The sequence below is a fragment of the Oncorhynchus mykiss genome, chromosome 27, assembly GCF_013265735.2.
Source record: "Oncorhynchus mykiss isolate Arlee chromosome 27, USDA_OmykA_1.1, whole genome shotgun sequence".
NCBI classification, from domain to species: Eukaryota; Metazoa; Chordata; class Actinopteri; order Salmoniformes; family Salmonidae; genus Oncorhynchus; species Oncorhynchus mykiss.
Genome location: NC_048591.1, coordinates 1,875,663 through 1,891,627, shown reverse-complemented (window position 1 = coordinate 1,891,627; position 15,965 = coordinate 1,875,663). Strand labels below are relative to the sequence as shown.

The 15,965-nt window shown below is 41.8% G+C and overlaps 1 protein-coding gene across 4 annotated transcripts; it reads left to right on the top strand.

The window, feature by feature from the left end:
* Nucleotides 1–1,141: 1,141 nt before the first annotated feature.
* On the top strand, nucleotides 1,142–13,960 carry zgc:162872 (BAR_ACAPs and ArfGap_ACAP domain-containing protein). Of its 4 annotated transcripts, XM_021587235.2 has the most exons (22): nucleotides 1,145–1,763; nucleotides 1,960–2,017; nucleotides 2,130–2,249; nucleotides 2,402–2,455; nucleotides 2,556–2,614; nucleotides 3,070–3,253; nucleotides 4,358–4,402; nucleotides 4,586–4,681; nucleotides 5,230–5,304; nucleotides 5,390–5,493; nucleotides 5,609–5,660; nucleotides 5,789–5,889; nucleotides 6,160–6,271; nucleotides 6,501–6,697; nucleotides 6,943–7,012; nucleotides 7,240–7,334; nucleotides 7,769–7,845; nucleotides 7,981–8,135; nucleotides 8,536–8,645; nucleotides 9,942–10,052; nucleotides 10,141–10,202; nucleotides 12,257–13,960. In XM_021587235.2, the coding sequence occupies exons 1-22, from the start codon at nucleotides 1,711–1,713 to the stop codon at nucleotides 12,424–12,426; spliced, it is 2,160 nt and encodes a 719-aa protein (XP_021442910.1). In that variant the 5' UTR covers nucleotides 1,145–1,710; the 3' UTR covers nucleotides 12,427–13,960. The 4 variants fall into 4 exon arrangements, with proteins under 4 accessions (XP_021442911.1, XP_021442910.1, XP_036820825.1 ...); XM_021587236.2 differs by lacking the exons at nucleotides 9,942–10,052; nucleotides 10,141–10,202; nucleotides 12,257–13,960 and having other exon boundaries at nucleotides 1,142–1,763; nucleotides 8,536–8,649; XM_036964930.1 differs by lacking the exons at nucleotides 1,145–1,763; nucleotides 1,960–2,017; nucleotides 2,130–2,249; ... (1 more) ...; nucleotides 2,556–2,614; nucleotides 3,070–3,253 and adding an exon at nucleotides 3,260–3,885.
* Nucleotides 13,961–15,965: the final 2,005 nt, after the last annotated feature.

The window sequence follows — 15,965 nt, the reverse complement described above, 5'->3', positions numbered from 1 at the left end:
ACACACCTCCAGGCGGTGTAAGGGCTATTTGACCAAGAAGGAGAGTGATGGAGTGCTGCATCAGATGACCTGGCCTCCACACTCACCTGACCTCAACCCAATTGAGATGGTTTGGGATGAGTTGGACCGCAGAGTGAAGGAAAAGCAGCCAAAAGGTGCTCGGCATATGTGGGAACTCCTTTAAGACTTTTGGGAAAGCATTCCAGGTGAAACTAGTTGAGAGAAAGCCAAGAGTGTGCAAAGCTGTCATCAAGGCAAAGGGTGGCTACTTTGAAGAATCTCAAATATAAAATATATTTTGGATTTGTTTAGCACTTTTTTGGTTACTACATGATTCCATATGTGTTATTTCATAGTGTTGATGTCTTCACTATTATTCTACAATGTAGGAAATAGTAAAAATAAAGAAAAACCTTTGAATGAGTACGTGTGTCCAATCTTTTGACTGGTGCTGTAGATTCTATGGATCCTACTGAGTACTCCCAACCCCACTTTTACATCGCCACAAATAAAATAAAAAATGTTATAAGCCAATATGTAATGCATATACAGTGATTTTCATTGTGGCCAATGGAATGGATGTAGTAAAAGGCCAGCAACACTCTGTATTATTATTCATTGCCCCATGAAATGACACTATATATAGATTCTATAGACCCTAATGAGTACTCTCAACCCCACTTTTACATCCGCACAAACAACCGTTTTTTCTATATAAGCCTATATGTAATGCATATACAGTGATTTTCATTGTGGCCAATGCAATGGGTGGAGTAAAAGGCTAGCAACACTCCATATGATTCAGTACCCTATAAAATGACACCATATATAGATTCTACAAACTCTAATGAGTACTTCCAACTCCACTTTGAAACTGTCACAAATAATAGTTTTTTTCATTATAACACCAATATTGTGACATGCCAGTCTAAAATTTGTATTTTTCAACAGTGGTCTGAATTTTTTTAACATATATTTTCCATAAATTCCTTCTTGCTTTTGCTAAGAAGCAAAATAAAAATCGACATGGATTCAAATGTATTATCTTTAGAATGATTTATCCACCTTGCAATGTTTTGAAATAGCGGCTTTTACTTTGAAGGTTTTCTCATTATCATAAGAACGTGACATCATCGTTAGTGCCGCTAGCAGAAAAATAGTCATCATCGGATATTTACAAAAAGCGATTGGCAACATCTTGCATGTATGCGGAGACAGCTGTTTGAGACTAGTATTTATAGTTAGTTATTACAAAGGGACAGATCTAAAATTCTGTTGAGCTGTTACACGCTCATGCAGTCCATAACTTGTTGTAAGCGGGCATTGCCGCTCGTGTTCAGAAAAACGAATTACATTTTTTCACATCCCATCGATCGTCTTTCAAGGAAGGACACCTAGCTGGCTAGCTTTAGGCTATCCTTTACTCGAAGGCTAATGATAGGCATGCCGCTAATGCACTAGCTACTGAACATGTCAATTACATTTTGTTTTATTCTTTATAATTGTAGCAACTGGTTATGTTATTGTCACTGTTAGTGATGCAAGCTGTGACTTTAAATATGTATCATGAATAGCATAGACAGTTTATAAACATAGCTAGCTTAACGGTATTAGCTAGCTTAATGCTATCTAGGTCTCCCCATTGCATTTAATAATTTTGTCAAAGCTATTAGCCAGCTACCGTTCTACTGAAGAGAAATCGCAGCCAAAATGGATTCATTCTTGGACTATGAAGAATGCATCCAGGACTCACCTGCATTTAGGTTGGTAACCTTCACTAGGGCTTGGAGTTTTTCCTGCTCAGGTGTTAAGGAAAAACTCCTTGCTCCTCTACCTGTCACAACACTGGTCTAGATGATTTTAAACAATATAACACTATGACACTATGGTGCATTTCATAGCTCTGATGGTGAGTTTCTGGAGACTGGGGAATAATCTGTTTTTATTGGTTTTGCTCAGGCTTACCCTGGATAAGTGTCAAACTGATGTTGCAGAGCTGCAGAGTCAAGTGGAAAAGGTGCAAAGTTCTTTGTGCTCTGAAAATGTAGCAAGCAGCATGATGATTTTGCTTCTGCAGTGATGTCAATTGTAAGTCATAAATATCTGAGTGTGTATACCTCCTGATGCAGGTGATGAAGCTCTGTGGCAAGATGGTTGAATCAGGGCAAGCATACAACACAGCAAATCAGCATTTCCTCGCCGGACTGGCCGAGTTCTCCACGTATCACAAACGTGACAGCGTCATCGTGGTATGTATGAACAGGGAGAGGGTTAAAATGTAGGAAAGAAGGGCTTGGGGCAATTATAAGGGACACAAATCATTAGGCTAAAATTGGAATTTGGTTCTGTTTTATTATCACAAAATTGATGTCTGTTGGATTCTACTCTTCTGTCCTCATAGAACTGCATGAGTCAGTTCATTCAAGGACTACAGGAGATGATCAACTTTCATACTGTGAGTTGAGTTCCACTTGAGACGGATGATTGTTGTCCACTTGTTATGTGCTTAAGTCAGCGCAGGTTTTACTCTCCTAGTGGTTCTCTCCTGTCTTTAGGTGCTGTTTGACCAGACGCAAAGAGCTATCAATCAGCAGCTGTCAAACCTTCTCACACAGTATGTTGCCTTGCACACACACACACACACACACACACACACACAGGTGCACTTATAACTTGTTATAAGCATGAGCCTTAATAATGTCTTATAATAAGACTTAGGTCTCTCGATATTTCAACTTACACAAAATGTCTGGAATCTAGTCAGGATCATTATTATTAGGGTAACCTAGCGGTAAGAGCATTGGGCCAGTAACTGCTGGTTCGAATACTCGAGCCGAAAAGATGAAAAATCTCTCGATGCCCTTGAGCAAGGCACTTAAACCTAATTTGTTACAGGGGCACCATACTACTATGGCTGACCCTGTAAAACAACACATTTCACTACACCTAACAGATGTATGTGACAAAAGAAGAAGAGATAATTATAAGACATGCTCATGACAAGTTTTACAATGCATTATAACTGCATCATAATGCACCATAAATGTCCTTTATGTCTTTGTCATTTAGGTTCATACCCCAGCTAGGAGAGACTAGGAAGGAGTTTGTGCGGATTGGGGAGGATCTGGAGACGGCGGCGGTGAAAAATGCCCAGATATACCGCCACAAAGTCACCGATGCAGAGCGCGCCAGCCATCTTCTGTTGGCCACACGCAAATGTCACCAGCACTTTGCCCTTGATTACTGCTTGCAGGTAAATGCAATAGCCAGATGCATAACCAAAGATCAATACATACAATTGGAAAATAAACTGCTAGTTATATTCAAATTTAGTTTGAGGAGGTACTAATTAGGGTTGCAAAATTTCGTAAAGGTGTTAAGTCTCCAGCCCGGAATTCTGAAAATACCTGCGAACTTTGGAGACATTTTCTGGAATTTTGCAACCCTACTTGGGATTAGGGATGTTTACACAGGATAGGAATTGTTAGCGGAGTGAGTAGCACTCAGGTAATTCTTACTTAGATGATTATTTTCATTCTGCTCATAGTGTAAAGTACACTCAGCTGTGATTTCTTTTTTATTTTACCATTATTTTAGCAGGTAAGTTTACCGAGAACACATTCTCATTTACAGCAATGACTTAGGGAATAGTTACAGGGGGGAGGAGAGGGAATGAAGGGAGATGATTAGGTTACGATGATGGTATGAGGGCCAGATTGGAAATTGAACGAATGTGTGATTCCTCAGAGAGCAGATGATGGCTGCTGAAGTAGGGCATTCCCAGCAGAGACTATTTAGCAGAGAACTCAGACGACAAAGGACTCACTGGCAAAGACATCCTGGAACAGCGGGAGGGGTTTATTTGTTTAAGGTTTGAGTAAGCAGGTGAGAGAACACGTTTAGGTACGTCTAACAGAGCAGGAACAGATACTGTATGTCATCATAAACAGGCCGGCGCATAACCAGACAACCCATGACATGGCTAGACATTAGCAAACATGCATTTTAGGACGGCTATTAATGACAAGGATGAGGCCTGGGGTCGTGTTCATTAAGGTGGAATTAAAGTAATACAAATTAAAGTAATGCAACAGAAAACAAAATATGAGCGTTTCTTATTGGATAAGTGAAGGAAGTCCCTCCTTGTTTCAGTCCATGTTCTTCTGTTTGGTGCCTAATAAACAGAACCCAGAGTTAACGGAGTTACAGCATTCATTTAGGTTTCTTCAGCGATTGGTGAGGTCATATTAATACGTTCAATGCTTTGAAATTCATTTTGTGAAGTTCAACAGATTTTTAGATTTTGGCTTGCATTGTTTTTGTTAATTTGTCCTTTTATCCATTGCTCTTCTTGCAGCTGAATAACTTCAAGGCCCAGCAGAAGCTGGACATCTTAAATTCTGTGAGTCCCAGTTTCTAAGCTGTAATGGGTGATCTTAAATGCAAACGTAGTTAAATACCCAGGTGAACTCAGTGTAATGAATGACAATAACTAATTAAAACGTGAATTGTGAAGAACATTGGAGAGTGGGCATGTCAGATGTAGATGTAGAATTATCAGTCATTCCTATATTGTTTGTTTCAGGTGTTCTCATACTTCCATGCCCAGTATACCTTCTTCCACCAAGGCTTTGACTTGCTGAGAGACTTGGAGCCCACTATGAAGTCCATGGCCGCACAGGTGAGACTACAGTGACAGACTAGACGATGTGATTGTTAGTTGAGGGAAAGTCACTATAACTAGGGACAGGAGTTTTTACTGACCACGCGATCTGACCAGGAAAAACTCTGTAGCTAAAAGTACCTGGCTTGACTGTAAAAAAAAAAATATAATATTCTGGTTCTCAACAACAACAAAAAAGGACATACTCTCCGTTCTGTGTCAGTGGCCACTGATTGCATACAGAAGTCAGACGTGCGCTCTTTAAACTGGAGGGTGAGGAGGGGGATTTTTCCCAAGAGTTAATTAAATTAGCTAGTTTAATGTGAAATGTGTTACATTTCGAAACATTGAAAAGAGACTAAAAATACAATTTAAAAAGTCATGAATAAAAAAATTCTGCGCGAGGAGGACATTTTTTCAGAGGTCAAAAGGGCAGGTGCTCTGGCACTGGTTGAGCCCTATCTGGACTTGTGCCTGCCACTCAGGGAGTATATAGTCCAGAATGCGGCTGCCAATATCATTGTCTACTGGTTCATTGAGATTTCTGATAATATGCCTCTTGACAGCTCGCCCAGCTCTCGACTGAATGTACAGCTAAAAGAAAGGACCTGGAGAATACCCACCTACTGGTCCAGCAGAGAGTGAGTGTTATCATCAGATGCCAGACGCTCACAGTTACTGAAGGATTATCACTTAACTAACACAAATGTGTGTGTTTGTGTCCAGGATGCCTCAGGGGAGCCCATACTAAGTTCCTGTCCTGATGGTGGGGAAACCATACAGGGCTACCTCTTCAAAAGATCTCGGAGAAAGAACAAGACATGGAAGAGGTGAGCGAGAGAAACACAAATTCTTTACTGTGATACCTTACAACTTATGTCACACAATGGCAGTTAATTACTCCCCTGTATTCAACACGTCACTAAATCTCAAATCTTGCTGTAGATGCTGGTTTTCCATTAAAGACAACCAATTGGTGTACACAAAGTCACATAAGGTAGGACAGTTTATTTATGTATTTATTTGGTCTTTTGAGCAATCATTTATTATAGTTGTACTGCAGAATTTTATTACAGACATTTTTGTGTCCTTGAATAGTTGTGATTGACAGTTATCTTCCTGTAGGAGGAGCCTGTGTCGCTGTTTGATGACCTCAGGCTGTGTGCGGTGAAGTCTCTGGACAGCATTGACCGCCGCTTCAGTTTTGAGCTGGTTTCTGTTAAAAAGTAGCTAAGCAGTTTTAATTTCTATATTTTTGATTCTATTTACATTTTTTCTGAAGTTTTCCACTAAATGTTGTTTAAATGTATCTCCGTGAGGCTTTATCTGTGAGATAATAAAAACTCAGTCATTGAAGATTTAACAGTGCAAGCTTCGCAGCTGATTTCAGATACAGTGGAAATATTTTACTTATATTTTGCATGTGACGCATTGCATTAAAGCAGAGCTCAAGTCCAAGTTATCCCTCATTGACCTGTCTGTCTTCCTCTGCCCAGATGCTGTGCCCTCCAGGCTGACTCAGAGGAGCTGAAGCAGGCTTGGATCAGTGCTGTTCAAGGGAGCATAGACATGGCCTACCGCGAGAGAGTAGAGTCCCAGCAGCCTCAGGTATTTACAACTCAGACAAGCATACAGACACATTAACAGATTTTCCATGCTACAATATTTAACTACAATTGTCGAGCACTTAGATTTTTGTATAAAATAAAAATTGTACAAAGAAAACAAAAACAAAGTCACATTTAACTAAACAAAACAGCATACCGTCAGTGTCCTATTGACTTATTAAGGAATATCTAGGCAAATACATTCTAACTATGCCTCTCTGTGTGCCTAGCCCAAAGAAAGCCCTCTGCCCCTCCAGAGCCCCTCAGACCCCCAGCCAGGACAGCCTCCTCAAAGGCCTGCAGCTTTGGTTGTGGCCCTCCAAAGTCCGGGGAACCACCGCTGCTGCGACTGCAGTGAGGAGGAGCCACGCTGGGCCAGCGTCAACCTGGGTATCACCATGTGCATCGAGTGCTCCGGCATCCACAGGTACTACCTTGCTAGTGTGTGGTGTTTATAGTCCTGGGGGACTGACAAGACTACAGGGCGTGCAGGCTTTTGTTCCAGTCCAGCACTTTCACACCTCATTTTACAGATCAAGGTCTCACACATACCTTGATTAGTTGAATCAGGTGTGTTAGTGCTAGGCTGGAAGTCCTGTCAGTCCCCCTGGAGCTTCCCAAGACCGGTGTTACTGACCACCATGTTTCTGTTGTGTTGTGTTTTTTTAACAGGAGCCTCGGGGTCCATCTCTCCAAAGTGCGATCTCTCACCCTAGACTCCTGGGATCCCGAACAGCTGAAGGTACTGTAGCGGAAGTCTCACATACATGTTACAAATTAAAGTTGAGTAGCTCAAGATAAAATATTACAATTATGAGTAGTAGCCCTGAGATTTTCCTGACTGCATAACCAGCTGGCTATACCTAGGGCCAAGAGTTTTACTGGTCAGAGCTCATGGTCAGGAAAAAACGAAGGGCCCCTAAGTATGAGGTTAGTTTCTTAACTCTTCTGCTCTGTTCTACTCTGCAGCTGCTGTGTGGTCTCGGTAATGATGTCATCAATGGGATATATGAGTCCAGGTGTGCAGCAGAGGGCAGAGTAAAGCCTAGTGCTGGCAGCCCTCGGTAAGCATTTCACAACCGTTTCTTTGGCAACACTGTCAAATTCCCATTACTTCGCTATTTTGGACTAAAATAAAACCCCTTATATTTGTCTGTTCCGATTGAATGAGACTTACTCCATCAATTGAAAGGCATTGATTATAAAAGAGCTACACTGAATGAGCTGAACTCTTAGAAAGGTTCCATCTAGAACCTGAAAGGGTTTTTCGGCTGTCCCCATGGGAGAACCCTTTAAAGAACCCTTTTGGGTTCTAGGTAGAACCCTTTCCACAGGGTTCTACATGGAACTATTTTTTTCTAAGAGTGAACACTGGAGTATGTTTCAAAAGACTTCACATAGGGCTTTACAATGTTTGATTTGAAACAAAACTACTAATATAACTCCCTGCACAGTCCCCTGCTTTAACAGTTCCTGAACAGTTCTCGCTCTCTTTCAGCCCAGAGAAAGAGACATGGATTAAAGAGAAATATGTGGAGAAAAGATTTGTGAAGGATGCCAGCTCGCCTGAAACACGTAGGTCCCTATCGTACTACTCAGCTCTGCACGGGTTTGATGTTGTTTGTGTGTCTCTGTGTGAATTGAATGAGTCCTACTCCTAAATTTCCTCTGTCCAGTCCTCTTTCAATGACGCTATTATTGTTACTGTAGAGATTGGGAGGGAGAATGCAGGGCGCCAGTTGTACCAGGCTGCTTTCCAAGGGGACCTGGTCACCATGGCATCAGCGTTGGCGCAGGGTGCAGAGGTGAACTGGAGCCACGCTGAGGAGGAGGGACGCACTGCTCTCATTGGTTCAACTTTTGGGGTGAGTAGCGCCATGGACATTACTTAAAGGTACAGTCAGCGATAAACAAAGTAGTCAGCAATATCAAGCTGCTAAGGACATTCAATCCCAGGGCTAAACTTCTCTGCTGTTTCGGTTTTGCAGTTATCACATTGACGCTATTGAAGTGCACCGATGCAGATGTGCAGCTATTCTGTGATACTCTTGAGTGCATCGTGATGCATCATGCTTATCTGCAACATCACGGCAATGTAATATTGCTAAGTCTGTTTGACATAGATTGTGTTATATTTATACTTTAGCATGGTAGGCCCCCAAGTTTATCCTGACTAGGTAGTTTGTTTTATGTGTATTTTTTTTTTAACTTCAGGGCCATAAACATGGGGTGTGCACTTGTCTTACATTTTCTGTCTGTCTGCAGGGCTCCCTATCGGCCTGTGAGTTCCTACTGCAGAATGGAGCCAATGTAAACTACCGTGACCAGCGCGGCCAAGGTGCCCTTCACACTGCAGCCACCTGGGGCCACACAGGGTGAGGGTCACACCCATAGAGATATATCAGTTACATATACAGTATATGTATGGTGTTGAATAGAGTTCTATTTAGTTCACACCAATGCTTTCACACAGACTAGGGTTGGGCAATATTACTATAGTATCGTCTATTGACGATGATTGACAGCTAGGTAGCCTGAATGTCAAGACCGTTGGAAATGAATTATCTGTGTGGGTCAGAAAACCCCCTGACCCTCCATGGCCAATAACCTATCCTCCTACTAGGCCTATCATAAAAGCTTTAAGACAAGTTAGAATGATATACAGTAGCCTATATCCCAAATATTCAAATAGCCGAAGAAGGTTGACGCTTTAAAAAGGAACACGAATGAAAGTCGGAGTCTATAGGACCTAGGCGTAGGCTATTCTCAATCACAGCTTTATGAGAGCGATAGAACAAACAATATTAAGAGAGGAGGAGGCAAATAGTCCTAAAGCGATTATTATCCAGTTCTAAAGGCGGTAGACTTTGCTTCTATTCAGCCCATGATTTATAACTCACTACTGTGAGACGGACCATTTGACTGACACTTTGCTCCATCATGGCATGTGTCACAAAGACACACATAAATCAGTTTCACTTTGGCCAATATGGGCGATAACATCGTCCAACCATAACACAGTCAGGGAATACAGTATATAGAGCAGGGATGAGCAACACCATAGACTATGGCTGGCTATTTTACAATATCTACACTATGCATGCCCAAAACGTAGCTTCGTTTTAACTGGTATGCTATTGGAACAGTGCCTGTAACTAGGACCCAGAGTTTATGGTCAGTGTAAAGTCCTTGGTCTTACATATAGCAGTATCAAATCAAATCAAATGTATTTATATAGCCCTTCGTACATCAGCTGATATCTCAAAGTGCTGTACAGAAACCCAGCCTAAAACCCCAAACAGCAAGCAATGCAGGTGTAGAAGCACGTACTTCCAGGTCAGGCCAGGGGTTCTCTTAAGTTTTTGGGGTCAGGGACCCCTTTTGTGATGGCAAATTCCTTCGGGACCCCTTCATAATCAGAACACAACTCCTACTTGAGAATTCAATAAAAAAAGCATGCAAAGAGTTTTACTATGATTTCTGCAGTGCATGATCGGACTAACCAAGTATCTGGCACCTTTTCTTATTTTTTAAAATAATTTGGTTGCTGACCCCTTGCTGTACCACTTTGAGAACCACTGATGTCTTAGGCTATAGTATATCAGTCTATGATTGGTTAAAATCTGTTTGGTGGGTGCAAATGAATAACGTGTGTATCATGTTTCTCACAGGCAAGTGTGTCTACTTCTAAAAAAGGGAGCCAATCAGTATGCAGTTGACGAGAGGGGGCAGGACCCACTTGCCATTGCCATAGAGACAGCACATGCCGATATTGTAACCCTGTAAGTAAATCCACTCTGAAATGCAGGAAAAGTAGAAGCTTTGTGGTAGTTTGTTAATGGCCTGTATTTTTTGGGGACTGTTTTCCAGACTACGAATGGCTCGCATGAATGAAGAGATGAGAGACTCAGAGGGATTCTTTGGATCTATGGGTAACATTCACTATGTTGATGTTTAATAAAATGCTGATACCTTTTATTTGTTTCTCACCTGTGAGAAACCTGTATACGGGTTGAAAATGTAAGATATGTTAACTGAGAAGAGCCTAAATTGGAACGCAGTGGCTGCCCAGTAACATGCTATACATGACATCAGAGCTCAGGGCCTCCACTTCACAGCTCTGTATGGGTTTTGACCTGTCAACTTTTCTGAACTTGAGCACCACACGTGACAAGAAGTTGCCCCCATCCTTCCCACTAATTGGGCAACTTATGCAAAAAAAAATTTGTCTGAGTGAGGGGAATGCTGTAAATTAAGAGGTATTTTAAGTGTATTTTTGAAAGATGAGACGTTGAGTATTATAATAAATACCGCTGTGATGTCATACAAGCAAGCCAAACATCTGTGAATCCAAATGTGTACTTCACATTTCCATAAAACTCATGGGCATATACAGTGTCAACGTTTATGATCACTATGTTGATGTACAGTTACAAGATGACATGGCTTCATACCCTAGGTTGTTATAAACAGAATGAGCCAATGTTTGTCTATTGTGAAGAAAATTTGCGGCAGAACATGCACCTAAATGCACGCATGACTCCTTTATGACTCCTTTTTAAGATTGTATTTTATAACTTAGCTAGTCATGTTGGCAATAGAACAAGCTTTCAAAATTATGCCCACCTGACCCAGATTGCCATTTATAATGGGACGTTTTTGGATTGAGTAAACAACAACAGTAATTGTGCTGGGGACAATAAAAGGCCACTCTAAAATGTGCAATTTTGTAGCACAACACAATGCCACAAGTTTTGAGGGGGATACAACTCGCATGCTGACTGAAGGATTGTCAACCAGAGCTGTTGTCAGAGAATTAAATGTTTATTTCTTTACACTAAGCTGCCTCCAACATCGTTTTAAAGAATTTGGCAGTATGTCGAACCGGCCTCACAACCGCAGACCACGTGTAACCATGCCAGCCCAGGACCTCCACATCCGACTTCTTCACTTGTGGGATCGTCTGAGGGGGGTGTTGAGGAGTATTTCTGTTTTGCGTGGAAAAACTCATTCTGATTGACTGGGCCTGGCTCCCCAGTGGTTGTTTCAATTGACACATTTTCTTATATGAACTGTAATTGTTGCATGTTGCGTTTTTATTTTTGTTCAGTATAAAATGCACAAAAAACTGTTCTGCGGTGAACTGTTGTGTCCTCAATTTTGGTCTAATAATTTCCCCATAATCTCCAAACTGTTCCCTTTGAATTGCTACCATGCTTATGCATGTGCTTTTCATATTTCTTCTGTAAGAAACATTTCAATTTAGCCCTATCCGTATAGTCCAATTCCCATGGAGTTGCAAGTCGTATTGATTTCCAGAGTTGAGGTGAACCAATCGACCCAACAATGTTTATCTAAACTTTGTGAGTAGACTTTGTTCTTTCACCTTCTAGCTTGACTGATGCCACCCATGTGGTACACAGCTAGGGAGAGCTGTGTCCCACTGGTCTGGACAGGAATTCCTTTGTTGGCGCAATATTCACTCAGAAATAGAGCACGCTTTGATTGGCAATCTCAAACGTTGAGACCTCTCGTTTGGATGTGAAAATCTAACATTTGTAAAGGAAGAGGGCGGTGCAGCCGGGGCTGTGTGAGGCTGTCCATGAGGGTGTTTAAGAGAGAAAGACGAAGAGGAGAACAAACCAGTAAAAGCACAGCCCCCTTCATTATTAATGCATCGTGCTGACAGCATCTAACAGCCTCCCTAGACTCTGAAGTCAGGAGGACTTCGAGTTTTGGTATCAGCCAGACTTCTCTGTCCGTGCTGAATGTGAAAACTCCTACAATGTTATTTTGCTGTGCTGGGTTGTATTAATTAGGGCTCACCATAGCAAAACGTTTTGCAATGAAGACTAAAATGGCTTGTTCTTATTGAACAAGTACAGATAGTTCAGCCTGTTTCACTCTGTTTCATTTCATGCCTACTAAACACAACCCTTAATCGAAACACAAAATGTTGCTGAAATGCTTGTGTGTTTCTTTCCAGGTGACGATGAGACATTTCAAGACATCTTCCGTGACTTCAGTGATATGGCTTCTCACGATCCAGAAAGACTGACCCGTCGACAGTTCAGCAGAAGCGGAGAAGCGGAGGGACAGGACAAGAGGATGGTGAATGACCAGCACAAGGCAGAGAAGGAGGAGGAAGACACATAGGGAGACTCTCAATTGCATACTCCTCGTGTCCTCTCATCTTGTCTCTTTCTAAAAACCCATTGGAGGAAAAGATCAGACGGGTGGGGCCTCTGGCATTCTCATCCAATGGGTTTTGAGAAGGAGGTGAGGAGAGAGGATGCAAGGATTATGCAATAGAGATTCTCCCATGTAAATAAAGAGGAGGAGACCTAGGGTTGGGAATTATAAAGGAAAAGGGTCATTACCACTTTTCAGGTCAAGAATGGGGAACCCAGGGGTGAATTCAATGAGGTGAAACATTCACATTGTTGCAGGTAGAAATGACATGACTCTCAGTTCTACATAACAAACACTCACACCTAATATATACAAAACATTTACAGTATATCTAAACATTCTGTAAAGTTGCACCCTCCTGGTTCTTCAGGGCTGCAGTGTCTGACAGTTGTCATTGTGCCTCAGCAGTTAAATAACAAATCAAATTCTGACTTGAACATAGTAAAAACATTTTTTTTTTAAACTTGCTTCAGTTTTGAGGCACACTTTTGAAGTTATTAGAAAAGTTACCTGAACAGTTTTTACAAAGAAAAAGAAGACAAAGAACTTAAACTACTAGGCCTACTGCTACAAGGAAGCAAACGGTCTCAGGATCTCAATCCTGTATAGAACTTATAATATTAAATGTTACAGTCTTGAATACTGGTCAGTAGACCCTTAAACCCTTAAGGAATGAATGCTCCCATTCTTGTGAATGGATGTTTCATAGGATGGATGCATATGAACTGTGTTTGCACAGTCTGCTGTAATGACCAAAAAGGACATAAATAAGGAATATAAAAGGGTTACATATTGAAATACTAAAGTATTATATTTATGTATTGTTATTAGCAACTCCAATATTTCAGATGTTATTAGATGACTTACTCTTACTGACTGAACTGCTGCATGCAATAGCCTATACATGTTGCTACTTACAGGTCATCTGAGGGAACAGTTGATTCTTGCTGAATGTGGGGTGTATTCACTAGGAGCCAAACAGGACGAAACAGGGAGGGATACCCAAATCTGTCCAATAAGAACTCTCGTTTTCATTGCAGAACATTTTCTGTTGTGAAACATTTTTGTTACAGTGTGTACTAATGATTACACCCCGGTTAATCTTTCAATTTGAGTCTGGATCAATCCCATTGAAAGCAATGGCTCCTTATAAAATATTGTTATGTTTTTGTTTGCAGAGGAAATAAGTGGACCAAAACTATAAAACGAGAATGCAGGGATTTAGAATGTATTATAAAGTGGGTAGTTTGGGTCCTGGATTATAATTGGCTGAAACAGCATTTCAGCTGTGTGTATATCAGACAATATGACGCAGAAATACTTGTTTACTGTTCTACTTGTGTTGGTAACCAGTTTATAATGGCAATTAGGCATATTGGGGGTTTGTGGTATATGGCCAATATTCCACATCCCCTTGGGCCCTATTGCTTAAATATAGGCCTATTATATGTGATTTTACTGTGGCACAGTCAGATATAATAAAAATGTGTCAATACTGTTTTGAGTTTTTATTGGATTATGGTGCACAGTGTCCCAGATGTGATTGAAATAATGAGTAAATGATGAGTACAGTCCTTGATGGAAAAGTTATATTTTACAAACAAATCTCTATTTTGTATGTAAATGGATTGTTATAGAAGGGTCCAGACAAATATTTTGTGATTTCCCCTTTTATAGAAATTGACCCCAAACAGCAAATCACTACCTCATCCTCGTTGTGTAGTATGTGGGTCCCAAAAAAGACATGAAAAAGGCACAAAAAAAAAAAAATACATAATTTTAGAAACAGCAAAGCTCTCAGTATTGTGATGCAGGTCTTTAGCTGTTGTACACATGAAATTGTGTCATACCGAACTTTATACACAACTTCATATTCCATTTTGTTGTGACTCCAGAGATACCCCTGTCCATTTTACAGGTAAATAAAGGAAACACAAAATAAAGGAAACACTGAACTAAATGAGGGGTACAAAATACACTGCTCAAAAAAATAAAGGGAACACTTAAACAACACAGTGTAACTCCAAGTCAATCACACTTCTGCGAAATCAAACTGTCCACTTAGGAAGCAACACTGATTGACAATAAATTTCACATGCTGTTGTGCAAATGGAATGGACAACAGGTTGAAATTATAGGCAATTAGCAAGACACCCCCAATAAAGGAGTGGTTTTGCAGGTGGTGACCACAGACCACGTCTCAGTTCCTATGCTTCCTGGCGGATGTTTTGGTCACTTTTGAATGCTGGCGGTGCTTTCACTCTAGTGGTAGCAGGAGACGGAGTCTACAACCCACACAAGTGGCACAGGTAGTGCAGCTCATCCAGGATGGCACATCAATGCGAGCTGTGGCAAGAAGGTTTGCTGTGTCTGTCAGCGTAGTGTCCAGAGCATGGAGGCGCTACAGGAGACAGGCCAGTACATCAGGAGACGTGGAGGAGGCCGTAGGAGGGCAACAACCCAGCAGCAGGACCGCTACCTCCGCCTTTGTGCAAGGAGGAGCACTGCCAGAGCCCTGCAAAATGACCTCCAGCAGGCCACAAATGTGCATGTGTCTGCTCAAACGGTCAGAAACAGACTCCATGAGGGTGGTAGTATGAGGGCCTGACGTCCACAGGTGGGTGCTTACAGCCCAACACTGTGCAGGACGTTTGGCAGAGAACACCAAGATTGGCAAATTCGCCACTGGCGCCCTGTGCTCTTCACAGATGAAAGCAGGTTCACACTGAGCACATGTGACAGACGTGACAGTCTGGAGACGCCGTGGAGAACGTTCTGCTGCCTGCAACATCCTCCAGCATGACCGGTTTGGCGGTGGGTCAGTCATGGTGTGGGGTGGCTTTTCTTTGGGTGGCCGCACAGCCCTCCATGTGCTCGCCAGAGGTAGCCTGACTGCCATTAGGTACCGAGATGAGATCCTCAGACCCCTTGTGAGACCATATGCTGGTTCGGTTGGCCCCGGGTTCCTCCTAATGCTAGACCTCATGTGGCTGGAGTGTGTCAGCAGTTCCTGCAAGAGGAAGGCATTGATGCTATGGACTGGCCTGCCCGTTCCCCAGACCTGAATCCAATTGAGCACATCATGTCTCTCTCCATCCACCAACGCCACGTTGCACCACAGACTGTCCAGGAGTTGCCGGATGCTTTAGTCCAGGTCTGGGACGAGATCCCTCAGGAGACCATCCGCCACCTCATCAGGAGCATGCCCAGGCGTTGTAGGGAGGTCATACAGGCACATGGAGGCCACAAACACTACTGAGCCTCATTTTGACTTGTTTTAAGGACATTACATCAAAGTTGGATCAGCCTGTAGTGTGGTTTTCCACTTTAATTTTGAGTGTGACTCCAAATCCAGACCTCCATGGGTTGATAAATTTGATTTCCATTGATAATTTTTGTGTGATTTTGTTGTCTGCACATTCAACTATGTAAAGAAAAAAATATTTAATAATAATATTTCATTCATTCAGATCTAGGATCTGTTATTTTTTGTGTTCCCTTTA